The sequence below is a fragment of the Tubulanus polymorphus genome, chromosome 3, assembly GCF_964204645.1.
Source record: "Tubulanus polymorphus chromosome 3, tnTubPoly1.2, whole genome shotgun sequence".
In the NCBI taxonomy this organism is placed as follows: domain Eukaryota; kingdom Metazoa; phylum Nemertea; class Palaeonemertea; order Tubulaniformes; family Tubulanidae; genus Tubulanus; species Tubulanus polymorphus.
This window is the reverse complement of record NC_134027.1, coordinates 21862238-21889366: the sequence shown is the minus strand read 5'-3', so window position 1 is coordinate 21889366 and position 27129 is coordinate 21862238. Positions and strand designations below refer to the sequence as shown.

Below are 27129 nucleotides of genomic sequence, written 5' to 3'. Positions count from 1 at the left end.
CCGCACGGAGTGGGACCGAAACGTCCAGTTTGGTCCTGAATTTTAGAATGGACCATTTCCCCTGAAGTAATTAGAAAATTTGCTTCAATTGTCTCTCGGCATAATTTATTGGTTTCAAACAGAACCGCAGCGGAACATATCGGTTTCAAACAAAACCGCAGCAAGACATACTGGTTTCAAACAGAACTGCAGTAGAACATATTGGTTTCAAACAGAACCGGAGTTGAATCTATCAGTCTCAAACAGAACCACAGCAGGACGTACTGGTTTCAAACAGAACCACAGCAGGACGTACTGGTTTCAAACAGAACCGCAGTAGAATGGATCGGTTTCAAACAGAACCGAAGCTGAATCTATCAGTCTCAAACAGAACCACAGCAGGACATATGGGTTTCAAACAGAACCACAGCACGACGTACTGGTTTCAAACAGAACCACAGCAGGACGTACTGGTTTCAAAGAGAACCACAGCAGAATGTATCGGTTTCAAACAGAACCGCAGCTGAATGTATCAGTCTCAAACAGAACCACAGCAGGATGTACTGGTTTCAAACAGAACCACAGCAGCAGAATGTATCAGTTTCAAACAGAACCGCAGCTGAACGTATTGGTTTCAAACTGAACCGCAGCAGGACATATAGGTTTCAAACAGAACCGCAGTAGAACGTATCGGTTTCAAACAGAACCACAGCAGAACGTATTGGCAAACAGTAGGCTATATAGCAGAAGTCTCCCAGGTAATTCAATTACTGATGTATCAACCAGTACTCAATAATTGACGCAGATCTGCTGCTGACAAGAATCTTGTAGCTGGTCCTCTCATTAAACAAAGGGCTGTATTCAGTGACGACATCCTAGTCTCTTTCAGTTTTCTGCCAAACAATTAATTGATGGTTTCGAATCTTTAGTGTGAAAGACTGTCAGCCTCTGAAAAAGGCTATCAGTAAGAAGTTTTATCGATATATCAAAGAAATTGTTCAAATCAATCAGTAATCAACAGCGTAAGACGCACAGTAACGCCTGGCACATTTCAGTACACAACAGAAAAATCAAAATAAGAAAAGCTCTGAGGCTGACATAACTGTTTTTTGTCCAGTTTTCCACCAACAAAAGATTGGAAAGTTTGAATCCAGAAAATAAGTAGTATCTGAGCTCAACAATTGCCACAAGTGCCACAAACACACAAGCGTTTTTGGCCGGTGCCAAATGAGGCCCCGAACAGCCGTTCACACACATGCAAATTGGGCCCGTGACTTACGTTAGCCTGAGCTCGTTCCAAATTTAGCAAGGGTTAAGATTATGGCATTTGGAATGCGACTGGTTCCAGAAGTGATTTACTTGACATTGTTTAGGCATTGTCTAGTATCAAGTGAGTGGTTTACATGGTTTACTCTTATTAAGTAGGGGCCAAATAACTCGCGCCTCATCCCTGATCTGAACCAATCTGGCCTCGGCCGAATCGACCCCGATAAATCACGGCATATGGCTTGAATCCCTTGGCATTTTCTCAACTTTCATTTCTAAAAATCATTTTGAGCACAAGTCCACCGCATTTTTACAAGAAAAAAAATCTGTCCTCTTTATAACGTAAAGATCTTGTAGTGATTGAGTTCATTTCTACGATTCAACTTTCGCCAAGATGATTTTTTTACTCTAAGCTCTCCGTACAACAATAAATGGTTTGAATCCTGACGACGACAGAGTTTCATTTTTGCTTAATGACATTTCTCTTTTCGAGTTTTACATCATTTATACAGTCACATATTAAAGAAGCCGCCACACAATGCTTATCTAACATCCCCTTGTGTTTCAACCCACGCATGCACGACTGATATCTGTGCATTACAAGATAAACAGAGCACACTTTTTATCATCAATCTATCGACAATGGCCTCGGGTAAAGCTATGATTAATAATATGAAACATCAAGGTTGCTCGACGCAGCGATCTATCCTGCAGGCCACCAGTGGTTGATGTAACAGTTTTAATAATCAATCTTCAGAAATCTAGCAGAATTGGTTTTATCTTCTAATATTTCATGTCTCCATCGTGGCATGTGATATATGCATAGCATTTGATGATATCGCGGCCTCTAGCAAGCGCAAAAGATTCAGAAGCCTATGAAAGCGGCATAAGGAAAAAATGTTTGAATTTGTAACGTAGGAAAAATGTCTAGTATCACTAACTTGGTAATTTACTTAATTATCTGCCAAAATAATAATATCAGAAGGAGCAAACTTACGAAAAGGTAGATTTCTATTCACGCCGTATCTAAACTGGCAGTATTCATCAGCCGCCATCAAACAAGCATTTTTGTGTCAAATTTGGGCTAGAACAACCATTCACACAGGTGCCCACTCACCATGGGCCCGTGCCCTCATGGCCCAACCGAAAACATTGGACCAGCCCGGAGCCAAATGATAGCACGGATCAAATTATAGTGTGTGAATTGCAACTGGTTCCGGAAGTGACTCACTTCGCTTTGTTTAAGCATTGTTTAGTATCATCGAGTGGTGAGAGGTTAACGTTCCAAAATCTCGATGTATTAAATTAGGCAGCCAAGAAAATTCACCCCAGTCAGTCGCTTGCCGGTTCAGACTGAATGTAAGATTGTTTGAATGAACCGGAACCGAATTTCCAACTATGTACTTCGATTTAAAAAAAAAAAAATTCAGTTAACTCGACCGCCGATCACACAACTATATTTGTACTTCGATTTCCTATTTCAAAATCAAACCCCTTGTTTCACTCCCCGCAGGTGTGGTGGGTCTGTATGGGACACTCAATCAAAAAATCAAACGAAAATTTACCAGCCAAATAAATAACAGGGAAATTCCCTATTTTAAGATTAAAAAAAACATGTGAACGCACTTTCTAATTGACACGGGTCAAATTTGACTCTAGCCCGATTAGGCCTAAATCATCTCCCTGCAATCGCGGCTATTGTACGGACGGGAGCTCGAAAGTTCTGTCCTAGTAATTTGAAATGAGAATTCTTTGTACGAGCGAGTAGCAGTATTCGTGAGACGCAGTTATATCCATTAAGTGATTAGGTTTTAACATGGAGGTATATGATCAAGATTATCATATATCCGCGGTCTTACCAACTGCGCTCACGCCAGATCATTACGCTTAAAAGCTTCACTTTAATTTATCCGTCGCTGTGGAAATCGTTCATTCGCAAACAATAGGTAGGTTTAAGTAATCGGAGTTCAAAACATTTTATCAATTTCAATTAAGATTGAATACATAGATTTAACGAAACAACACAGGGCTGGGCATATCAATAAGGATAGTTTTGAGAATGAGTAAACATGAAGTCTGAATTAAATCGATTTAAGATTTGATACTTTTAGTGAAACTGGTCCCACTCAAACTTGTACGCAGAATTGAACACAACTTCACGACACGGATCAGGTCCAAGTCAAATTAGCCGGTGCCTAATTAGAGAGTGCGTTCACACGCAAACCACTCACTCTATACTATGCTATGCTTTAAACAAAGCCAAGTGCAGAGCAGTTTCCGAAACCAGTAACAATTCAAACACAATCATTTGTCCCGTAGTAAAATTAAGCTCAGGCCTGGTTCGACATTTTTGGCGCGCGCCCATTTGGCACCCGTGTAAACAGTCGTTTCATGCCAAATTTGGCTCGGACCAAAAATCGCTTGTGTTATCGAAAAACGCTCAAGTGTACACACTGGGGAATAGTCTGTGTACAAAACTGAACTGTTTTTTGTTTTGATTTTCTTACAGTGTGCCCTCGGCTTAAGGAATATGTAAATAGTTATAGGTTAAAATGGTTTAACTAACGTAAGTGTGAATGTGGCTTTAATCTGAAAGGGTTGAATTCGAATTTCACTTCATAATGAGATATTTCTAGGATCGATTTGCCTCAACAGTAGTGATTACTAAGAAGCATTTATTTAGTACTTGCACCGGATTTTTAAGGCAGGAGCACGTAACTGGCCCTAAATCACGTGAACAATGTAAACCCCCTCTCCCGGAAAAATTCAGGATTTCGACTGTATTTGAGCCCCAAAATACAGGCCTTTTTTGTAAAGGATACAGGCCATGTCTACCTTTTAAACCCTATGAAACCTTACGGGTAGTGCATGGCTGTTCTGCTTACTCAAAAAATGAACCTTGGATAATCCTGGCTATGCCCCCTGATTTTGTGAATTATTGCATCATAGTTCAATCTGGAGCTCAGTGAGCATCCACATCGTCAATTCGATAAATTCTTCGAACAAATTTTTTCGAAATTTCAATTATCGGACTTATGGGACCGATCCCGGCATATCCCGACGATCTGCATTATTTATGATCCAATTGAAACGAAAACGATATAGAATTTTATATCAGAAAAAAAGACGCTTTCAGAAATTCATCGCCGCATATTACATCATCCGTACATCGGAAATTCGATAATAACCGGTCTATTTTACGATTTGAACACGATGCGTTCTACCGACGCGAAACTGGATACTGGCGACACGACAACAAAATCATCAAAACGTCCCGAAATAGAAACAACCATCAGATCTCGAAACTTTATTTCGGAACATTGATCATCAAAGACATCCCAAAATAGAACCCATCAGATCTCGAAACATGAATTATTAAAGATAGCGCGAAATAGAACCCATCATATCTCGAAACTTTTTTCGGAACATGAATTATCAACCATGTCCCAAGATGGATACCATCAGATCTCAAAACTTTATTTCAAACATGAATTATCAAAGACATCCCAAAATAGAACCCATCAGAACTCAAAACTTTATTCGAAACATGAATTATCAATGACGTCCCGAAATAGAACCCATCAGAACTTGAAACATGAATTATCAAAGACATCCCGAAATAGAACCCATCAGAACTCGAAACATGAATTATCGGATGGAAGTAGTCAGACTTGTATCGTGGATGAAATTGCATGATTGCTTTTGTGAACGGTTGACGACAGTTTGACGTCAATTGAAGTCAATGCGCTTCTTATGTTTATCATCCGTTAGAGTTAAGGTTTTGTTTTTCTCGGGAGAGAGAATACACATAACGATGCAAATAAGAATGACTGCAGATAGAAATCTATTCATTTCGAAACACGGCGACACTTCTGAATTCGGAATATCTTACTGATTTTCCGGCATTTTTAGAGACAATTTTGATCACAAAAATTGATTGTTTAGTTCAAGGTAAGGAAAATGGTCCGGTTTCACGGAAAGAACTCTATAATGTAATACATTCTATATCTTCATTAACAGAGTTTATCTTAAATGAACAACCTAAGGTCATACGTATATCACATCAATTTCATTGCCCACGCCCTTTAAGGTAATTGTTAAGAGCTAGTGCTTTAATATAACTTTCATATCCGTTCACCTTTTCAACTAACACCGCAGTGATAGTTATACGGTATCGACATTCCGCCAACTCCCTTCCCTAGCTCATTATTCGTAATGGTTTGATGACACTGATTTGTTCCCGTTCCTTATTAGGAAATATCTCCTCTGGCGAGATTCATTTCGTTAATTAGTGGGGGTATACGTGATTACTATTGACAGGTACTAAGTCACCTCAACGCGGCATTTAGCTCTGTTTATAGTCGCGACCTCACATGGAGACGATTTGGCCCGGATCAGACCTTACTCAAATTTGGCCAGCGCCTAATTAGAGAGCGCGTTCACATGCAAATCTCTCACTCAATTTTGTAAATAGTTGACACCATAGCCGCGATCGAATGAGCACTTTTTGCCCGGAAGAACCTTGTTCACACAGTGCCAATTGGGTCCGCGCCTGATTGGCACGACCAAAAACGTCAGACCAGGGCCAAGCCCAATTTGGGCACAGTTCAAATCATTGCGATTGAATTGCAACTTTGTTTAGTATCGAGAAGGTAGTTTGCCAAATTTGACTAGGGCCTGATACGGGCCAAATCGTCTCCCTGTGATCGCGGCTTATTTCCAGTCTCTACGAACATCATTGAGTGAAAACCCACAATATAAATCCAACCAACTGCTCAGTTAAAACCTATGTCCGATTTTGTCCAACCCTCTGATAATATCCCTTCAAGAGATGTTCCTTGTATAACTTAGCAAATACTATCGTAACTAAATCTCATTTTTAAATAAACACTGAACATGAAGTTTCAATCGTAATGTTTCGTTGTTCAGGCCGAACAGGCACAGGCTTCGGCACCAGCGTGAACAGTGGTTCCGGGCCTAATTTGGCACAGGCCAAATCCGGCCCAGGCTAAAAGCGCTTGTACGATCACGGCTATATTCACGATTACTATAACGTGATCCTCAACATCATCAGAGCACCGATGATAAGATACTGTGTCACTGTGTTTCTCTTTGGCTTCGCTTTTCCGTTTCCCCTGGCGTTTCCACTCTTCTACACCACTCAACACGCTCAGCGGTCACGCAAATCTCTCAACCTTAATCCGTTCCCTCCTTCGGATCTCCTCAACCTTAATCCGTTCCCTCCTTTGGATCTCTCCGGTTTCTTCTGCCCGTTTCCGTATGGTCTATTTCCCCGACCCTCTCCTCGAAGGCTTATAGTATGTTTATCCTCGACCGCGCCACTCAATCGATCGACGCGATTCTCAGAAAGTGACGGAAATATGATTACAAACGTCGTCTACTTCTAGCCGAGAAACCCGCAGCGAGGGAAAGATCAATAGCCGATGGCGTCGTGTGCAACGGTTAAAAGTGCTGCGACACCCACTCGATCTACAGGAGAAACACTATTCATCGATGCGCGCGTTAAAATGATCATCCATAATTTTTCTTTTTCAGCAGATTCAGGAATTCTCAACACCGACTGCTTGTTTCGTGAAAAACGTGATTACGATTTTAATGTCTATTTGAACTTTGCTTGAGAAGACTGAGCTAGGTGGCCTAGCTCAGTCAGTTTCGGTAGTACATACCTGATACCGGAATGGATTGGGACTTGAATTGAAACATCGATTTTAAAACGTACTGAGGGATTTCCCAAAAGTCTTCATTGATAGGGGTTGCATCGTAAGTGAGACACCATTTCAAGTTGAAACTGAGACATTAGTCCTTGATGAAGGACCTCAATCTAGTTGAACTCAGCTAGCTTTGCAAAACTACCTGGGCCCAGTTTGCACATCGCAGATGGAAACATGAAAATACGGAAATACAGTAACAAACGCGGTTGATCTCAGAAACATTGTTTCACGTAACCATGTTTCTCATATAGGCACACGATGCAGGGAATCTATACAGAACCAAACATGTCTGACCTCTGGGACACAGTTTCCCAAAACCATGTTTCTCGTAAAAGCACATGATATGGGGAAATGCTCAGAAACATGTTTCTGTCTATTATTTCGGTGTTTCCCTCTGTTGTGCGCATTGGGTCTAATAGTCCATTCGCAATAGTAACATACAGTCGAACTATCGCACATCAAAATGATGACTTAAGCCACGCTCAGGTCGACTTATGATCCGATCGCCGTAAGAACAACAGATTGTCGATTCGTGTCTCACAGTCATAAGAGCACTCAGGTCGACTACGATCATTTCAAAGTCTAGCGCTATTGATTATGTGACCAAATGCTAAAAGTCATAAGACTTAATACTCGTCGCTGATTGGCTCAAATGTTCACACGGGTGCCAAATGGGCCCGAACCTGATTTGGCTCGACCAAAAGTGTCGAACAAGGCCTAAGCCAAATTTTAGCACGAGACAAATGGTTGCGTTTGAATTGCAACTGGTACTAGAAATGACCCACTTCGCTTTGTTTGAGCATTGTTTAGTATCAAGTGAATGGTTTGCGTGTGAACGCGCTCTCTTCTTAGGCACGGATCAATTTGGTGCGGGCCAAATCGTGTTCGTGTGATGGGACGACTATCACGATGACGAGTTTCAACCAAGTTTGACTGTTAAAGTTAAACCCTGGATTATTTGGCACCGCTGAATCCTCATTCAATATCGCACTCTGCGTGCAAGTACATTACGTGCTGCGTACAGTAAAATCGTGTCTGAAATCTTTAAATCAATGAAATGGGACTTCATCTACGCCGTGAATAATTAATCGCTCTTCTAACGATTAACGGCTAATTTGCGCTTTAATCAAGCCCGGCCTAATCAAAAGGCAGCTTTATTCATTGCAATCACCGGAACTACTTAACCCTTTCAGTGCATCTACACCGCAGTGCGGTGTATAAATCGGTGATGGATTTTGCTTGTACGCCGCGCTGCGGTGTATTGATTTAATTAGTAATTAGTAATTATCTCTCTTGAAAGATAGTGAAACATAGTGAAATATAAGTAACTAATGATACACCACGCCGCGGTGTAGACGCATTATAGTGGTATTCCCGTTATTCAACACACTAGGGTGGAATTTTCCCAAATTTTCACATTTTCTCAAGCACTATAGGGAATTAATTAGTCAGCACGGAAAGGGTTAATGGATATATACGTACTTTCTTTCGGAATTCATTCGGTATTCCCAACGGTAACCGAGCGACGGCTTTCATGGCATCTTTCCATTGTTGAAAGGCATCGTCTCCCCCGATCGGTTCGATACTGAACTTAATTCTCGTGTCGATTCCTGAAATTAGAAATTCGTTCCAACATAAAAAACATCGCATAAAAACCGAAGGCGCCATTCTATAATAACTACGCAGCCAGTTTCATAAGCCGCGATCACACAAGCGTTTTGGGCCCGTTCCAAATTTGACCCGGAACAACTGTTGTTCACACGGGTGCCAAATTGGCCCAAGCCTATTTGGCCCGACCAAAAACGTTGGACCAGGCCCGAGCCAAATTTAAGCATGGGGCAAATGATTGCGTTCGAATTGCAACTATTACCAGAAATGACCCACCTCACTTCGTTTAAGCATTGTTTGTTTAGTATCAAATGATAGGTTTCCGTGTGAACGCGTACGGGCCAAATTCGGAGCCTGATTCGTGGCAAATCATCCTGTGATCACGGCTATACAACAAATTTACCCCAAGCATTTTTTACTTTCTTTTAACTGTCTCTCCTTGTCTCTCCTGTCTCTCCTGGCCTTTGGTCTTTAAAACCAGCTAGAAGGTCTGATTTCAAATTACAAAAGACCAAACATTTACGAAGGTAGTGTTCCTAACGATATCTACAGGGGAGTGACTACCTATATTCTAAATTGAAGAAAAACCGACAATTAGAAAGAAAATACGTGCAAGCATTTTGACGTTTTCACTCGATTCTAGGAGCCATTTTTAAAACTGTTTGTAGCATCGTATGAAATCACTTTCGCGAAAATAGCTCATCTAATTCAATTGAAATTGTTTTCCTTCCTAATAATGAGTTTCTCTCTTCAATTTGTTCTAAGACTGATTTGCTAAGTAAAGGATTATAGGACGAACACACGAGCATCGTAATTCGAGGATTCGCACAGCAGCAAACGAGCGAGGTTTCAGCTGTCGTTGAGGATCGGGACGGTAACGCCGTGATTGGTCGGCACTGATACGAGACTCGACATATCAAGTTTATAGTTTGATTGATCAGCGAATAATAAAATAGTTATATGGTATTTCTGAGATATATCATACCATGCAGCATGCTTAAAAACGACGCCCCGAGCTGTCAAGCTGAGTTAATACCCGTATATGAAAAGTGTAAACTCTTTCTTTCTGGTTTTTATGTAACATTAATATCTTGCTTAGTGTCGAAATGATGTAACAAAAAAGGGCGTAAGCCGAACGCATGAAAACATGAAACAGAAATGGCGTTCCGAGCTTGTTACACGACTATATAGTGCGTTGCTTTGAAACAACATTCATATCGAAACACAGTTTTGTGAACAAGAAACATTGCTCCGATTGTGGCAAGCGCTGATGTACATAGCTAAACAAGAAACACTGATATATATTAACCGATCAGTAACGAACAATGAGCGGATCACATGACACATCAAAATCATGGCCATTTTGATATCATGTGATCTAGGTGGCGATTCGTGATTTGGTGTAGATTTGTTTCGGAACGTTTCTTGTTTTGCTACGTGCAATATCGGATGGAGAAAACAATGAAATTCATAAGCATGTTTCAAAATTTTTCTTATTGGGCGCACTAGGCATTATCAAATTACGTATCTTCATTACATTTCAACTTAGACCTTATTATCATGTAAGATCTGAGTGAGGTTAATAATGAGGGGCAAAGAACCTCTTGCTCCCAATAGGCCTAACTTCTGAAGTGGTTATGGTTTTTTTAATCTTGAAGGCTTCAAGGCATCAAACTCCCATTAAAATGCACAGGTACTGAATTTCATCAACAGAGTTATCACCTACGAACCCAGCCCCCTTATGGGGATTGCTTTTGAAGTGTTTGTTCTTAGTTTGAATCAAGTGTTCCTCTTGCCGAGCAAAGTCTCATTTCAATCCAAAAAAAAAAATGAAAGCTTTTGTTTGTCTTTGTTGTTGGTCATCGACATTTGCCGTTTCCAACATAATTCAGTTTTGATGTGAATTCAGTTTCCTGGGAAGCGCTTCTCACAAGATAGATGCAAGATTGATACTACAGTAAAAACCGCCTAACTCACTGGGACCAGCGAAATTGGGACCAAACTAGGACCAGCAAAATTGGTCCAAGTTAACCCTTTCAGGGCATCTACACTGCAGTGCGGAGTATAAATCGGTGATGGATTTTGCTAGTACAACGGACTGCGGTGTTTGAAGTAATTAGTTTTTATGTCTATAGAAAGATGGCAGCACCTGCCAAACATTGTGAAATATAAGTAACTAACGATACACTGCACCACGGTGTAGACGCACTATAGTGGTATTCCCGTTATTCAATACACTAGGTCGGTATTTTTAAAAATGTTCAAATTATCTCCAGCGCTATAGGTATTAATTAGTCAGCACTGAAAGGGTTAAGGCTGAGAAATTTAGCGGATACCACACTTATAGAACGAAAGACGAAGTCCCAAAAGTTTCAGCTGACGATTCATTGACTCGCCGTTTCGACTATTACCTTATCAATAAATTATTAGTTTAAAAGCAAACTTTATGGACTTCATCTTTCTTATTATATTAGTGATGGATTCTCTATAAATTGACACAACATGGCTGTAGAGTTTGATCAATGTTGATAAGGATCAGAAAATGCATCGGAAAGTCGGAAAATTATTTCCTTTTTGTCCGAGTTAGTCACAAGCATGAATTATGCGACGTTTACAGTACCACTGATGACATCTTCCGTGCCTTTTTCCGGTGGCTTAAACTAATAAATGATTTTTCATCCGAATGCAATCAGTACATTAATCCAGCGCACGTGTCAGCAGGAATAATCCACCGCCCACTCATCCAGCCGCCCACCTATAATAAAATTGTCATGTTCGTATCTGATGAAAGACTGTTAATTTAGCCGCAACATTTCCATCGTGCAGGAGATCGCTGAAATGTCAAGCGATAACAATGCGTAATATGAGATAAAATGTGACTTTTTGCTCGTTAATTTTTTTTCATTACAGCTGCCATGATCGCATGAACATTTGAACCAACCACTCGAACGGGTGCCAAAAATGGCCGAATAAAAAAAAATCTTTGGACCAGGCTTGAGCCAAATTTCAGCGCTAGTCAAATTGTAGCGAGTGAATGCTTAACTGGTTCCTGTAGTGACTCCAGACCGTGTCCAGACCGTTAACGCGCTCTCTAATCAGGCACTGAGCTAATTTGACTCGGGTCTGATCTGTGCCAAAAAAGGCATCTCCTGTTTTGCGCTTTACATTTTTTCTGACACCTGTTAGCGCTGGGTTCAGGCAATAACTGCCACGATAATGAGAATCCATACAACGAACCAAGAATCCATTGTGGCTGTGTTCTAAGTTATCAAGTCATCACAACTACACCGTTGTCGCGTGATAATACAGCATTTCCAAAGACAGATAGAAATCTACGCTCGGATGTTGTTATTACCGAGAAATTGTCTTATAATAATCAATTATTAAAAAAATTCAACCAAAGAGACCTCGAATGACCCATCTCCAGCAAAATAAAGTGAGTGTCATAAAACATTGCCGCTTTCTCTCGACTTGATAGGGTTTCTGAGCGAAGGTTTTATGTCCCGCAATCATCGAAATTCACTGATAACAAACAGGCTGCTATCAAGTAAGCATAATTTTACTGAATCATTGAATTCATTGGTAATGAGAAGGGTTTCATTTGTAACTTATCATAATTTTACTGATTCATTGAGAATGAGGAAGCTTGCGATGAACGATAACGATTTAACTGAATCGTTTGATTTATCGATAATGAGAAGGGTGGTGGTCATTTGTAGCTGCCCATTATATTCCTCAACTCGCTCGAATCTGCCCCAACTCTTTTTTTAACTGCTACACAAAATGGTTTCAGTGGACAGTACATAAGCATAGTATAAAACTAAATAAGAATAAGATAAAAACCCACTATTTACAGATTAAAAATTAAAAAACAAGAATTTATTACACTAAACGCCACATAGTTGAGTCTGCCCTAATTACTCGTCACTCAGATATTAGTACCAATTTGAATAATGGCTTTTCTCCGCACAATTCCCTTCTTTCTAAGTATACTTCTTCATGCCTTGAAGAAATTAACACTAATTATTTACTCACTCACCAATTTACTCAATTAACCAGTTCTCCTTTGTATATATACCCTTGTTTTTAGTCTATATGTCACACCTGACGATGATCTCTAGGGTGAGATCAAAACGTCGTGACTTATATTTATTTTAGATTGAATAAATAAATTCTTGTTTTTAAATTTTTAATCTGTCAATAGTGGGTTTTTATCTAATTATCCATTCACCACGTTGAGTGTGGTTATCGTTCTAGACACCAAATATCCGTACAGACACATCGGCATCTTCCTATTTGAAATTCTTGAGTATTTGGAGTATGAACATGATGATCTGAGCGCTAACTTTTAAGCCGTGATCACATAAGCATTTTTGCCCCGGGCTTAATTTGGCAACTGATCACATGGGTGCCAAATGGGCCCACGCCTTAGGCCCGAACAAAAACATTGGACCAGGCCCGAGCCAAATTCAAATCATTGCTGGTGAATTGCAACTGGTTCTGGGAGTGACTCAATTCACTTTGTTTGAGCATTGTTTAGTATGGAGTGAGTAGTTTAGGTGTGAACGTGCTAATTAGGTGCGATCACACGTTTGACTTGGGCGTAATCCGTGCCAAGTAGGTGCGGATATTTTCGAGGGGAGGGGGCCGAAAGGTCATTTTTGGTGGCCTAATTCATCGAATGTTTTATCATACGAAAACATAGTGAGTTTTCCCCTTGATTTTTCTGAGAACGGTAAAAGACACTACGTAGAGAAATTCCGGAGTGCTTATGGGTTATATTCAAATATGATGTACGTGTCACTACAATAAATAAATAACTGAATATGAATAAATAATTCATTTAATACTCAGCTGCTGGCTTGATATACAGTACCAGCCCCGAGTATCGCTACAAATCCGTAGGTTGGCACTGGAGCTTTTACATGGCCTTCGTTCAAATTTTTTCGAAATTATTATTGACCAATGAGTATTGAGAATGAAACAGAACTCGTTCACATCGCCAGCCATTCATGAACCATGTCATGATTCCAGTGTGCCCCAGTGTGCCAGAGTGCGAATATCAAACCGTCAAAAAGAAGCAGCTATGAATATAGTGGCACTGGTCACAGAACTGGAAGTACAACGGAATGTTGGTAAAAATCCCCCCCCAGTAGAATTTCCCCAGGAAAAATCCCCCCAAGTTCAGTTTTCTACCAAACCTTAGTATAAAACCTAAACGAAAATGAGATGATGCTTTTTACAACAATATTTAGGGTACATACATATATTACTATTACTTTTAAAACTAAATTACTTATAGAAATTTCCAAAAATTACGATATGATTTTATATGCATGTTGCTTGCCACAAGTCACAGAATAATATCATTTTTATGCACGTAGCTCGGCAAAAGTCACAGATTATCGTAAGAATATTAAAATATTTTATTGAATTTTGCCATGAAATCAAATTTGTGGGGATTTTTACCTAGGGTGGATTTTTACCGGCGGCAAGCCCGTAGCCAGGATTTTGAAAGGGGCATTCTTAAATTATAAAAAAGGCGGTGTCCGGAAAGCGGTGTCCAAGGTTCCTCTCCTAGAAATATTTTTATTAAACTATTCCCCAAGATGCATTCTCTGAGCATTGGTGAATATTCTACTCATACTCAGGCTATTTTGTTACATATCAATTGCTCACTAATACTGGTAGGACATCAACAATTCGGATAAAAAACCCATTTTACCAAGATTATGAGGGGTTTTACCTGTTACCAGTACGAGTGAGTATATTAGAGTATATTTGTAGCCAGCAGCGACCGCCTTAACCCTTTCAGTGCTGACTAATAAATACCTTATAGCGCTTGAGATAATTTGAAACATTTGAAAAATTCCACCCTAGTGTGTTTAATAACGGGAATACCACTATATTGCATCTACACCGCGGTGCGGTGTATCGTAAGTTACTAATATTATACTATGTTTGACATGCGCTGCCATCTTTAATAGAGATAAAAACCAATTACTATTTACATCAATACACCGCAGTGCGGTGTATTAGCAAAATCCATCAACGATTCATACACCGCACAGCGGTGAAGACGCACTGGAAGGGTTAAAAGCGACAAATTGCGATTTTTCATCTGCGAAAATTAGAGCGACCCATATATACGTGACGTACTGGCAGGATGATTATACGAGATACGAAACGCACGCAGCGAACAGTCCCTCTCTCGAGTAACGAGTTTAATCCTAATCACGAATCTCCAAGGAGACGACGCGGCGTCCGAGATTAATGACGTCACTCGAACGTCGATGGCGTCAGTGCCGCCGCGTAACCATGACAACTGTATCTGTATTCTTATTTGGGAATTCTTCTTCGATGTCACTCGCGGAATTTTCAGCTACATATAATCCTCGCTAAACCTCTCGCTTGATGATTTCCACGAAAACGGCGCCGAAATTTCCCGATTATCTACTCCTTAGATTCGATGATGTTTAATATGGGCCTTAAATAGCGCTGACACAAGGTGACGGCCACTTTCCACCCATTATGAATCCCCCAAGTTTTTCCTGATTTTTCCATGTGATTACACAGGATTCCCTCCGAGTGAATCGGAGAAATCTTCATGTTACGATTCATTCATTTTCATTGAATCACGTACTGACTGATAAAGAATTTCCTGAGTTTTCCAGAATTTTGGTGAATTCCCTGAGCTTTCGCTAATTAAAAAAAAATATTTTTCTCATTCCCTAAGTGTTCCAGGTATTCCAGGTCAGTGGCCACCCCGCCAAATCCACCAAGCTGCCCACATAATGCGTTACAAATGATGAAATGCCCCTTTTTAAAAAAGGAAACATTTCAGATGCTTCCTAAATTTCTAAATGGATAAAATGGCCCGCATAGTTGTTCCACTACGTAGGGGTACTGCGGGGAAAAACCCAGCCCAGACAACAGTCAATTTAAACCGAAATTTCACCTGACCATTCATTTTATCATTTTAATTTCAGATTTCGAAGTCAAAAACCCCTGCTTCTCTTCCAGCAAGGCCTTTTTGACTTCGAAGTTGACAGGTTTTTAAGCTCGGAGTAATCATTTTCCATTTCATACGGAATACAAAAAATAGACTCGGAAACCTCACGGTTGAATATGATTCAATGGCGTTTTAAAGACGATTTAATCGCATCAAAATCTATTTATATCGCCACCTAGGAACAAGGCGTAACACTGACTTCTACCATCGCTCGTAGATAATCAAATCCACAGAGTACCTACCGTTAGCGATAAACTTTGACTTTCATAATAAGGCGACGATAATGAAATAATTTCATTCGTAAAGAGGAAGATCGATGATTGCTCCTTGATGTTTAACTTTCATAATAAGGTTTAACTTTCATAATAGAAATAGAAGATCGATGCATGAATCTGACCCCTTCGATCTTAAAACAGGGATCGACCATGTTGTTTATCTAATTGGTAGGATCAGGTGCCGAGAGCGAAATAGGGGGTTCGATTTTGAAATCAGAAATCGAAGTTCAGATACAGTTGTGTGATCGGCGGCGGAAATTACAGAATTTTTTGTTTTTAAATCGAAGTACATAATTGGGAAATTTGGTTCTGGTCCATAGAAACAATCTTCCAACCTAACCCTTTAACAGGGTGGACACTTTGTACGTATTCGATACATACTTTTCCCTGAATATTTCCTAACATTCTTAGTTGTTTTCCCCCGACTCGACCTCCTAGGAATGCAATCCATTAATGCGGACAAAACACATAAAACATAGAATGGAAACTGTTTGATTATACACGTGATCCAACAACAACTATCTCAACAAATTCATAAGACTTTTCCCTCATTTTAGCTATTCTACAAATTTACATGGCTATTCCCCGACTTTTCTAAAAAGAACATAATTCCCCGACTATTCCCGATTTTACAGGTAAGTGGCCTTGCTGTTTGAATCGTAATTCAACATATAGAGATAATAGAAATAATACCCGAATTCATGCCAAATACGTATCGCATAGTCCAAAGAGGGAATTCGATCGAACCACCGAGTCGGCGAAGTAGCGGATAAAAAATCAGCTATTACAGGAAATTGATACCAAAAATAGCCGATCTATTATTAGCGCGTGTAAACACAACGAAATCACTCGCCAAAAAAAAAGATTTTATTCCTTAAAAAGTGATAGTGATAACACTGATATATCGTATATCGTACTACTAAAGATAATAAATTCTCGATTTTAAAATTCTTTTAATAGTGGGTCTTTATCTCATTATCTTATTACTGATAGGCCTACATCGTTACGTCTACAACATTCAAACCCTATCTGCGGTAATTCAGTCTCTTACCGGCAATTGTATGGCGTCTACTGTTATGATTATTGTCGATTTGTTGTCGATATTGCCGCTGCTTTCGAAATCCCATCGTCGAGCCGATTTTAGCCGTCCAGCTCATCAGAAAATCCTGCATGATTCGGATTCGATGAATTCCCCGAGACTAAGGTCATTCCCGTACGAAATCACACGCGCGCGCACACACCTCTACATATTAACCTTACACCGTCCTTATATTTACATCTTCGTTACAAACTAAATATGATATTAATCCGTCGCGATTCGGGTCGACGTCGACTTTCTTCCTGTTACTAAAATCACTCCCTTTGATAATGACGAATGAAATAAGCGTCGATTTCACCGATTACACGCTTTTTAAAGTAATCCGGAACGCGTGTATGTTTTTATGAGTCGTTCGAATTGTTCGGAATTCCTATTCTTGTTCCGACCATCTATCTCACCGCAGTATAGGAATGCGTCCTTGACGAAGAGCGTTGTGCCATCGTGCTTTGTTTGTTGTTCTCGCTATCGCGACTGGAAGCTGACTGCCGCTGCTGCTGCTGCTGCTGTGGCGATATGTACTGATGTGAATGTTCAATTGATTGATTTTTCCGACACTGAGAGAGGGACGCGCATACATACATACATACACTTAGAGCCTAAACCACGGTGAACTGAGAGTAACCACCGTCAGCATCCGAGCGACTCCAGTAAGTACACGCGGCGAAAAGTAAATTCGGCTCCACGCGGCGCGGCGTGTGAAGCGACAGCACGCGGTGAGCGGTGCTGCTGTCATCGTTACAATTTACGTCATTTCATCAATGAAACTTTGATATCGACGGTTGCCTAGCGACTGACGTGCGAATGCCGCTATGGAACAATAGTACGCTATCTATTGAAGTCTTCGTTTGGAAGTCATTATCACTTGTGTAAAAGCGTTAATTTCTATTGCTTACAGAATATAAATAATTACAAAGCATATAGTGTAAGAGTGGGCGGGCAGGTACCATTTACCATGACACTCCTAACTGGTTTTCCTGATGAAGCTAATAAATAACGAGATGAATAGTACTATATAGGTTAACTCTTTGTTTGACGCACAAGCTTTCGCTTCTAATGTATCAGGTTTACCTAATGAAGCTTCTTAAACATCAGTAGCAAAAGCTTGTGCGTCAAATAAACAGTTAACCTATACAGTACTACTCTGTTATTTACTCTGAACCCGGTTAACACGGATTCTTTACGAACCTTCTGATGAAGCTACTATAACTAATATTAATAATAATAATAATAATAATAATAATAATAATAATAATAAAAATAATAATGATAATAATAAACAGTGACATTGGTCGACGCCTATTTCATTGTGACCAAAGTTCACCTGCACATGGAATGAGTTGTTAAAGGTCGTAAGCTAATTTGAGACAGGAAAGTCTTAAGCGCTTGTTTGGAATTAACAAAATTGGGAATGTTTCTGAGGTCATCATCCAAAGAGTTCCAGAGAGCTACCGCAGTGACACTGAAGGAACGTCCACCGAATGTCTTCAGTCTGTATGGAACACGAGACAGCCGTCTGCTGTTACTGGAACGAAGTGGGCGAGACGGTACATAAACAGTAGACAACAAGTCCTGGAGATACTGACGAGCTAAAACACTCATAGTTTTAATAAAATCAGCTTAACCTTCAAAGTACTACGTATTTGGCCGAACTGTAACTCTAAAATAACTAAAATATCACCACAGCGCACTTACTTATTTCTTATTAGCCTATATCTATGATCACATTTAACCTGGGCCAAACATACTAAAACTCGATACTAAACAATGCTTTTGCTGTGACAAAGCGAAATGTGTCTCCAAATGCTATACCCACACAATAATTTGACCTGATGCTAAAATTTGGCACTGGCCTGGTCCGATATTTTCAGTTGGGCCAAATTTTGCCCAGTTCAAACAGGCGCTGCCCTTTTGGCACCCGCATGAACAGTTGGTCCAGACTTGGAGTAGAATGCCAAAAATGCTTGTGTGATAGGCACCAGTTCATGCCTTTCGAATTTGATTTTAACTCATGACTGCAGAACTGGATCTGCAATCCGGTTTTATAATTCTACTGTTCTTCGCTTAAAGTTTCCTGACTCTACAGGATTCTAGGCAGTAATGAACTAGTTTTCAATTCAAAAGCTTAATTCATAACCGGAATTTGTTTCAAATACGTAGTGGGCCCAGTTCCACAGTGCAGAGGTTACGTTTGATTCGCTTCGACTCCACTGGAACTGGGTCATCGGTGCTTTTTTCTTAATTACGCTTGGTGTCACAGCTACAACTAGGACCAGGTCCACAGTTCCTGGTTAATTTGAACTCTGGACTTGAATTGGTCTATTTTGAACTACACCAGAAGTAAACCAGCCAAATATTAACTTATTTCTATCGAAAGCGGCCCCTTTTAAGTAACTATAATTCAAGATTCATAGTTTAAACCCTTGTCATTTCATTTTCACCATTGGCTGTCAAGCTAATTCCTACCACACTTGTCCATACGCAGTAAATCTTGGCCAGCAAACTGATTATTGATGAAATTGTTCATAATTTTTCGATAAAAGGATGAACTAGTTTTCAAAAAGTTTGTAAATCGTGATGAAGAATAAAAAACCCACCTGCAATTTGACACTGAAGCCTGACTACAAAATCCACCCCAGCAGAGATTCGAACCTGATGACACCGAGAGTACAGAAACTCTGCCACACTAGCCCGAGTTGCGGTTTAGATGATGTCATTATTAGCCAATCAGAAATCCTGCTTTATCTTAGGTCGGGTCTTTCCATTTTAAGTTTATCCACGAAATTTGCATCAGCGATTATAAAACGGGCATTCTGATTGGCGCTGCAAGTTTTCTTACCACAAAGCTACGCATGTACCCGCACATTCAGGCTAGTGTGGCAGGGTTTTGCGTCGTGTCTTTAGTCTACCGATGCCATTAGGTTCGATTTCCTGCCAAAGGAGGATGAGCTACGATAAAGAACACGAAGAAGTCACGTGTATGAAACGTAAGGGGGTAAATATTTGAAGGCCAGTTGCTCAAGTGAAAGGTTGATATCGTTACAGAGGAATCTAAACCGGCAAATGTTTAAATGACCACCTTTAAAACAGACTAATATACGAATGAAGATGAACAAACAGGAACAATCTAGAACTATCAAGTTTATAGACAACACAACATTTCTGAATTCCCACTGAGATCGCCCTCAAGCCCCGCTGAGATCCCCTTAAAGCCCTGCTGAGATCTCCCCTAAAGCCCTACTGAAATCCCTAAGACACAACAAGGAGCACAAAAAACTGTGCCATTTTAGATGATGACTTTCGGTGCAGTTGCTTATATAATCGAGAATTAATGAGCTTTATTATGATAAATACTACATTCATGGAGCCAAGATGGACATAGGTATCCGGTGGATTGGAAGGTGCTGCAATGATTGATCAAACTTCATGCCTGCAGTTAGTGATAATAGTGGCTGCCTGAGTGCAGCAATACAACTAAAATAGCAACTGCATGCCAAGAGCCAAACACTAATGACAGTTACAAATGGACTCATTCTACCTGGCAGGGATTCGAACCTGATGGCATCAGTAGACTCAGCCACGACAGTAGACCGTGTGCGCAGGTACATGCGCAGGTTTGCTGCACGAAAACTTGCAGCACCAATCAGATTGCTCGTTGTATAAGGCAAATTTTACGCATAAAGTCTAAATGGATAAACCCGGGCTTAAGAAAAACGGGCTATCTGATTGGCTAACAATGACATCATCTGAGCTGTGCATGTAAGTACCTGTGCACTCGGGCTAGTGTGGCAGGGTTTCGTACCGTGGCGAGTCTCGATGTCATCAGGTCTGAATCCCTGTCCAGAGAGGATGGTCTCAGCAGTCGTTATTGAGTGAAAAAGGGCCGCATTAGAAATGTCATGCGTCGATAAACTTATTATCAGTCCTAAACACAAGATTTCACATTCTATTCTATACTGATATTTTTTCATAATATCAATAATTGCATAAATACATCTAAAATAGCCTGTTACCATGGCATTTAAACACTGTTTAATGTCAAAACAGATTGTCTAATGCTATGATAGCGATATGACTTCTAATTCCAGCCTGTGAAAAACAGCCCGGCGCGTGCGGCGAGAAATAAACGCAAAACAAGAAACAGACAATCATTTCTTCGAACCAAGAAACATTGTCTCCTGAAACGAATGCGTTCTTTTCGTGAAAACAAAAAACATCATTTTGATAGCTGCATGCTAGTGGTCAGAACTAACGATCGAACGCGCTATATTTCGATCTTACACAATTCGCAGTGGCAGCCATCTTGGAGCGACGTCCGAACTATAGCAACCGTGTTCAAACACGTGGCGAACTATTTTCAGACTATGGTTCGGACTGACATCGACAGGAAACACCAAAACAATTTTTTTCTTTAACACCCTCAACCCGCTAAGCGCCACACAGGGCATTATAAGCAGGTTCGATGTTTCTTTTTCCCAATCGGGGAGAGACCAGAGAAGAACCTTCGACCAAGAAACTCTGTCGCCACCAGGGTTTGAACCCATAAACCCTGGATTGACGAGACCAGTGACCGGCGGCTTTAACCACTCGGCCACTGCACCTCCCGAAACAATGAGATTCACCAAAACAATGAGATGCGATTCCATGACAAGTGGATTTCTAATCACTAGATGTTTCTTGTTTTTACTATGTGCGAGCAAACTGGACATCGGTGTTTCTTAAACACAAAATCTGTTTCTTATTTCATGTTTTTGTATCTGCGGCACAAGGCATTGACCGACAGCGAGCAACTGGCCTGGGTACATTTGACAACAAAAAATATTACTTGATAATACGTGACGTGCAAAAATTTCTCGGATAAAGATAAGGGATAAAAACAAAGTAACTACACACAGGTACGCATCTACAACGATAGTCGATATTATTACCTTGCATCGGCGAATCCACCACCACCACCACCTCGCGCGGAGATCGGAGTCTAAAGCAGAAATATAGACAGAGATAGAGAAACGTAGAGCAGAGAGAGAGATAGAGATAGAGAGAGCAAGGGCGGCGCAATCATCGAGAAACATCAAGATATATAGAAAAATTTCAGAGCGAGAGAGCGAGAGAGAGAGAGAGATGGATAGAAATAAAAAACGATAACATCATTAAAAATACATCAAGCTATTGAGCATTTATTACGTATTATAATCAAAAACCTTAGTGAAAATAAGATATGTCCCACGATCACGAAAATCGAAAGATTTATTTTAAATTTCATAACATTAAAATTTGTTGAGAATCTGAATTTTATGTTATCGACTAAAATCCATTATCGAGGTATCATTCGTTGATAGCCTAATGGTTTCTAGTTGAAAACTGAAAATTTTGATTCTTCAACGATATATTAAAGATTTTTTTGACTTTGCGATTGTGGGACTTTTTTATTTTACTCGTCTTTCGTGATTCATTGCAAAGTTTTACCGCATCATAGTGAAAATGTTAATCTTAGCGTTGAATTTTAGAATTTACTTTCATCTGAATTTTCATCGACTTTTTTTAGAAGTTTTTTTTTTCGTAAAAGTAAGTTTTGATTTCAATGATATTTTTCATAGCACCTTTTGTCAACTATGATTGAAATAGCATTGCTGTAACATGCTGTGTTGACGGGCTATACATTACTGCCACCTGTGAACTCCTATGAAAACTAATGCGATCACTACATCGCTGCCACCTAACAGCAGTAGTTAGAGACAACTGAAATGGCAGTACTGCTTTCAGCAAAAGAACATGTCCGGAACAACCAGAGCCTGAGTGGTTGAAGTCATGTGGCATTTTTTGTTGAAAACTAGGGTTTGGGCGTGGATCCAGGAGCTAGTTTTATAGTTTTGAATTTAATATCACTCACTAGACTGAGGGATGGCAGAGCTTCTTGGTAAATGGTTTTTCTGGGGGGGGGGGGGGCTATATCATCAGGAATTAAGAACCTCGAAAGTGACCAAAATTGACTAGCTTGAAGCTGTCAAAGCGCTTAATGAGAATATGAATGAAACTATTCAAATTAATCAGTACTCAGGGTGGTTATCTCTCAGTACCACCATTCACGTTTCTGTACATATCTTTCAAATCAGTATTTTCATGGGTGCCCCTCAGGTAGGTTCAGGGCGCGAAAGACCCATTTTAGGGCCAGAGTGCCCTTTTTCAAGAGAAAAAAATATTTTATATTTCATCAATCACACAATATTCTGCTATTCCATTGTATATTTTAGAGCAGGAAGATTACTGCTTTAACCTCTATAAAACAAGTAAAATGTACGTTTTGGACTATTTTATGGCGTAGGTTGTTTAAGTTAGAAAAATTCTAGTGGATTTGGCACTTCAGGGAAATTCAATCCCCTTGAAAAGTCCTGGGGATGGACGTGATTTGAAAAAAATATTTTACATCTCCATTAATTGCGCAATTTTCCCGCTATTTCACAGAATACGTTAGCACAAAGCTATAGCTTTAACCTGTAACACAGCTATGATGTAGATAAGGGACTATATCATTGTCACCTACGTACGTGGTTTGTTTAGTTCCAAAATTTGAAATCTAGTGGATTTAGCCCTTTTAACGGGAAATTCAATCCCCTTCGAAAAGTTTGAGGGGATGCGCACGATTTTTCAAGCCAAACCAGTAGTAGTAACACTAATCGATAATGCTGGCCAGTGCTGTTTACAGACATTTGGTTATGTTTAAACAAGTGTCCCAGGGTAAAACACTAGTATCCGATAATAAATCATCTTTTTTCATTTTCAAACGATATTTATTGGAATTTGCTGACGAAACCAGCTTCCCGTGTCTATTGTCACGTTCAGGCGACAAATAATCGATATATATATATATATATATATATATATATATATATATATATATCTCATATATATTAACTGGTGAGCACGTGCCCATGTGAAGTATATACATGTAGATTGTGTACAGGTGTTCAAAAATAGAGCCATGGTATCCTCAAAAGTGCTTACGCGTCCGGGCCGCGCACATCCAGGCTGCCCGGTGAAACCCCTCAACTTCGCAAATTCATTCAATGCTGGTACTGCAGCTGCTGTTTATGTCCACCGAAAACTGAACCGGTTTCGAAATGCTCGCCATAAAATGCCGATCGTTGATTCGCGTTTGAATGAGTGTAAATGCAATCTGCTCGAAGTTGAAATAAACATCGCAAATCATTTAGTTGAACATTCATAAAAGGCCTTTATTCGTGGTGCACGTTTTTTTAAATACATGCCATCGGTAAATAATGTCTGAATTGAACTGAATTCCAATGAGTAACATGGTTTATGAAACATTCATTGTGAAAATAAATGCCACTGATTTGCAGAACCATGGGCATATCCCGGGCTTCATGTACCCCAACCCCCCAAAAAAGATTGAGGGCCCTTCGAAAACTGATTTTCTCATCTCATTTTGTTCAGAATTTTCAGGGGAAGCCCTAAAACCATCTCCATAGCATCAGCCATTGGCATCTCCAAATGGAGGCAGTACCAAATTCTAAGTCATGGCTATACCTCCGAGAACCAGCTGGGATCTCTCCCATAGAGGTGCTTTGTAGAACTGGACTACAAACTCTTTCATGGAACTGGAGTACGACCCAGATAACATATTTCCACGAACTAGCTCTATTCTAGAATATGGATTCCAGATCAGAGAAAATGGATTCGAGAATTATGTTCAAAACTGAACAATGTTTCCGAAATGATCGAACATAATGTCAGATAGGCCTGTAGGCTACCATCCTTCCTCAGCAAGGATTCGAACCTGATAAAACCCTGCCGGAATGGCGTTTAAGTGCGCAGGTGCAGAATCTCGCGACGCCATCAGGTTCGAATCCTTGTGCCCAGGGAGAATAGGACAATTTATATTACAATAATATATTAAAACTTATCTTCGAAAACGTACTTCTGACGACACTTAGAATTCATTCAGAGTACGGAAGGAAAATGCTAGCAAGAAACAAGAGAGCTACATTCCGGCACGAACGAGGAGTGAGAGCAAAATATGGCAAATTTTCATTTAAACTGGTCATAGATGTTAGCGAATAGGGAAGAAGGGGTTAACAATTGAGCAAGGGTTCTGACAGGGTTCTTACGGGTTTCACGATTTCATTTTCCATAACTTTTCCACGCGTTCTCCAAACCCAGATTATAAACTTTCCATACCCTAAGTTATAGATCGCCAACCTAGGACGGGCAATGTAGGCCCATTCAACGTAAATAAGTGCCAATTATCAATACCATTGACAAAGGGTTTTTCGTAAAGTTTTTCATCAAATGTGTAGTAACCATTTGGGATAAAGCCTAAAATTCAAAATGGAAGGAAAATTTTATTTGAGATAATTTTTTCAATACTTTTTCCATAAGCCAACGAGAAAAAAAAATTCCAGGCCCTGGAAAAAAATTTCCACTTTCTGAAACCCGTCAGAACCCCGGGGTTCGGAACGGGGCGAGGTCAACTTACGTCGTTTCAATGAAGAAGCTTGCAGCACGGCGGTTATGATATCACAGTTTTTATAAAGTTTCGCGCGTCGTCGATCTCGTCGCTTCAGCTGACGAACCAATTTCGCATTCGCCTGACAAATGCTCAACTGCAAATCGCTGACCATTCGTTTCAATTCGGGAATGTCTGAAAACGGAGAAAGAATTCAAAACATCTTGAAAATTCAGCAAATGAACGGGTTAACCCTTTCAGTGCGTCTACACCGCAGTGCGGTGGATAAATCAGATAGATTTTTGCTATTACACCGCACCGCGGTGTATTGATGTAATTAGTAATTATCTCTCTTGAAAGATGGCAGCTCCTGTCAAACACAGTGAAATATTAGTAACTAATGATACACCGCAGTGTAGACATACTTTAGTGGTATTCCTATTATTCAACACACTCGGGGTGGAATTTTTCAAAATTTTCAAATTATCTCCAGCACTATAGGGTATAAATTAGTCAGCACTGAAAGGGTTAACCGATGTAACTATCGTTGAAATCTAGCCATTTCCCTCAACATTCGAAGTCCCTGCAGGATGTGTGGGGCAATCAGCGATGGAAACATGTACTCTAAATATATTCTTTAAAATGAAATAGCAGGACTTGGGGGCTGGTTCAATAGACTGGTATTAACTTTAACCCAGGGGCTAACTTAATTGAAAATGAAATGACTTAGCCCCAGGGGCCAGTTGCACAGTCGTGACTTAAGTCCAAAAGTGGTCTCAAATCTTTAGACTGGGTCTTAACATGTTATTTTGGCTATAGAACTGAGTTGGTCTTAGACCGGTGTTAAGTCTAAGCCCTGACTAAGCAACCAGCCCCTTGGTTAAAGATAATACCAGTCTATAAAACCGGGCCCGGGATTTTACAGAGGAATGCACCGATGCACCCAACGAAAATACCGTCCATCGGATGGGTATTCAGCTAGTTTTCTTAGCTCAGGGATCATTTTCTCAAGGCTGCTCAATATTCAAGGCCATTCAAGGTCACTCAGAAACTAAGATTCAAGGCCAATCCAAAGACTTGCCGTAAAAATCAGGGTCCCCCCATAAACCAGTAACAAGTGGTGACATTGAAATTCAATAAAACTCATCCATTGCTGAGATGCTAAATCTAAATTCAATGCTTTTTAAGGACTTGAAAATGATTTGTTCTGATTCAATGCTATGTAAGGATTTCAAGCACCCACCACCAGGCATTCACATAGCAAAAAGAGTAGGTTTGTTCTTCATTTTGGAGCGGACCATTTCTGTGTTGATAGAAACTTAGTCAATCACAGTGTTACGTCTAGCTGGACCAGTCATAACAGCTGGTAATAAATCATATGTGAATACGCATCATTAATTCGGTCTGTTCTAAATTGGCCTGTTCTTCCAGTAATCATCTTGACGAGATAATCACACCAATGTTCGTTCCATGTACCAGGCCAAATTAGAATGGACGAACTAAAACTCGGATAAATGCTATCGCGGTTATGCTACCGCTGTTGCACTTTTTTGATGGGTCTCTCACGACCTAGGAACGATTTGCTCATAACTCAGACCATGCCCACTTGAGAAGGGTTCTAAATCTTCTAAATGCTAAAACGTCTGACAAATTCAATATTCAATACTCGATACTAAACAATGCTCAAACAAAGCGAA

At 40.1% G+C, this 27129-nt stretch overlaps 1 protein-coding gene across 1 annotated transcript in view; it reads right to left on the bottom strand.

Annotated features, from left to right (window-relative positions):
* The window catches only part of LOC141902017 (TBC1 domain family member 30-like), a 70929-nt gene that overhangs the window by 24770 nt on the left and 19030 nt on the right, over positions 1–27129 (bottom strand). The window contains exons 2-3 of the mRNA XM_074789648.1: positions 25463–25627; positions 8460–8587 (exon numbers count right to left, since the gene is read on the bottom strand). Of these exons, the coding sequence (XP_074645749.1) occupies positions 8460–8587; positions 25463–25627 (293 nt within the window). The remainder of the gene's footprint in view (positions 1–8459; positions 8588–25462; positions 25628–27129) is intronic.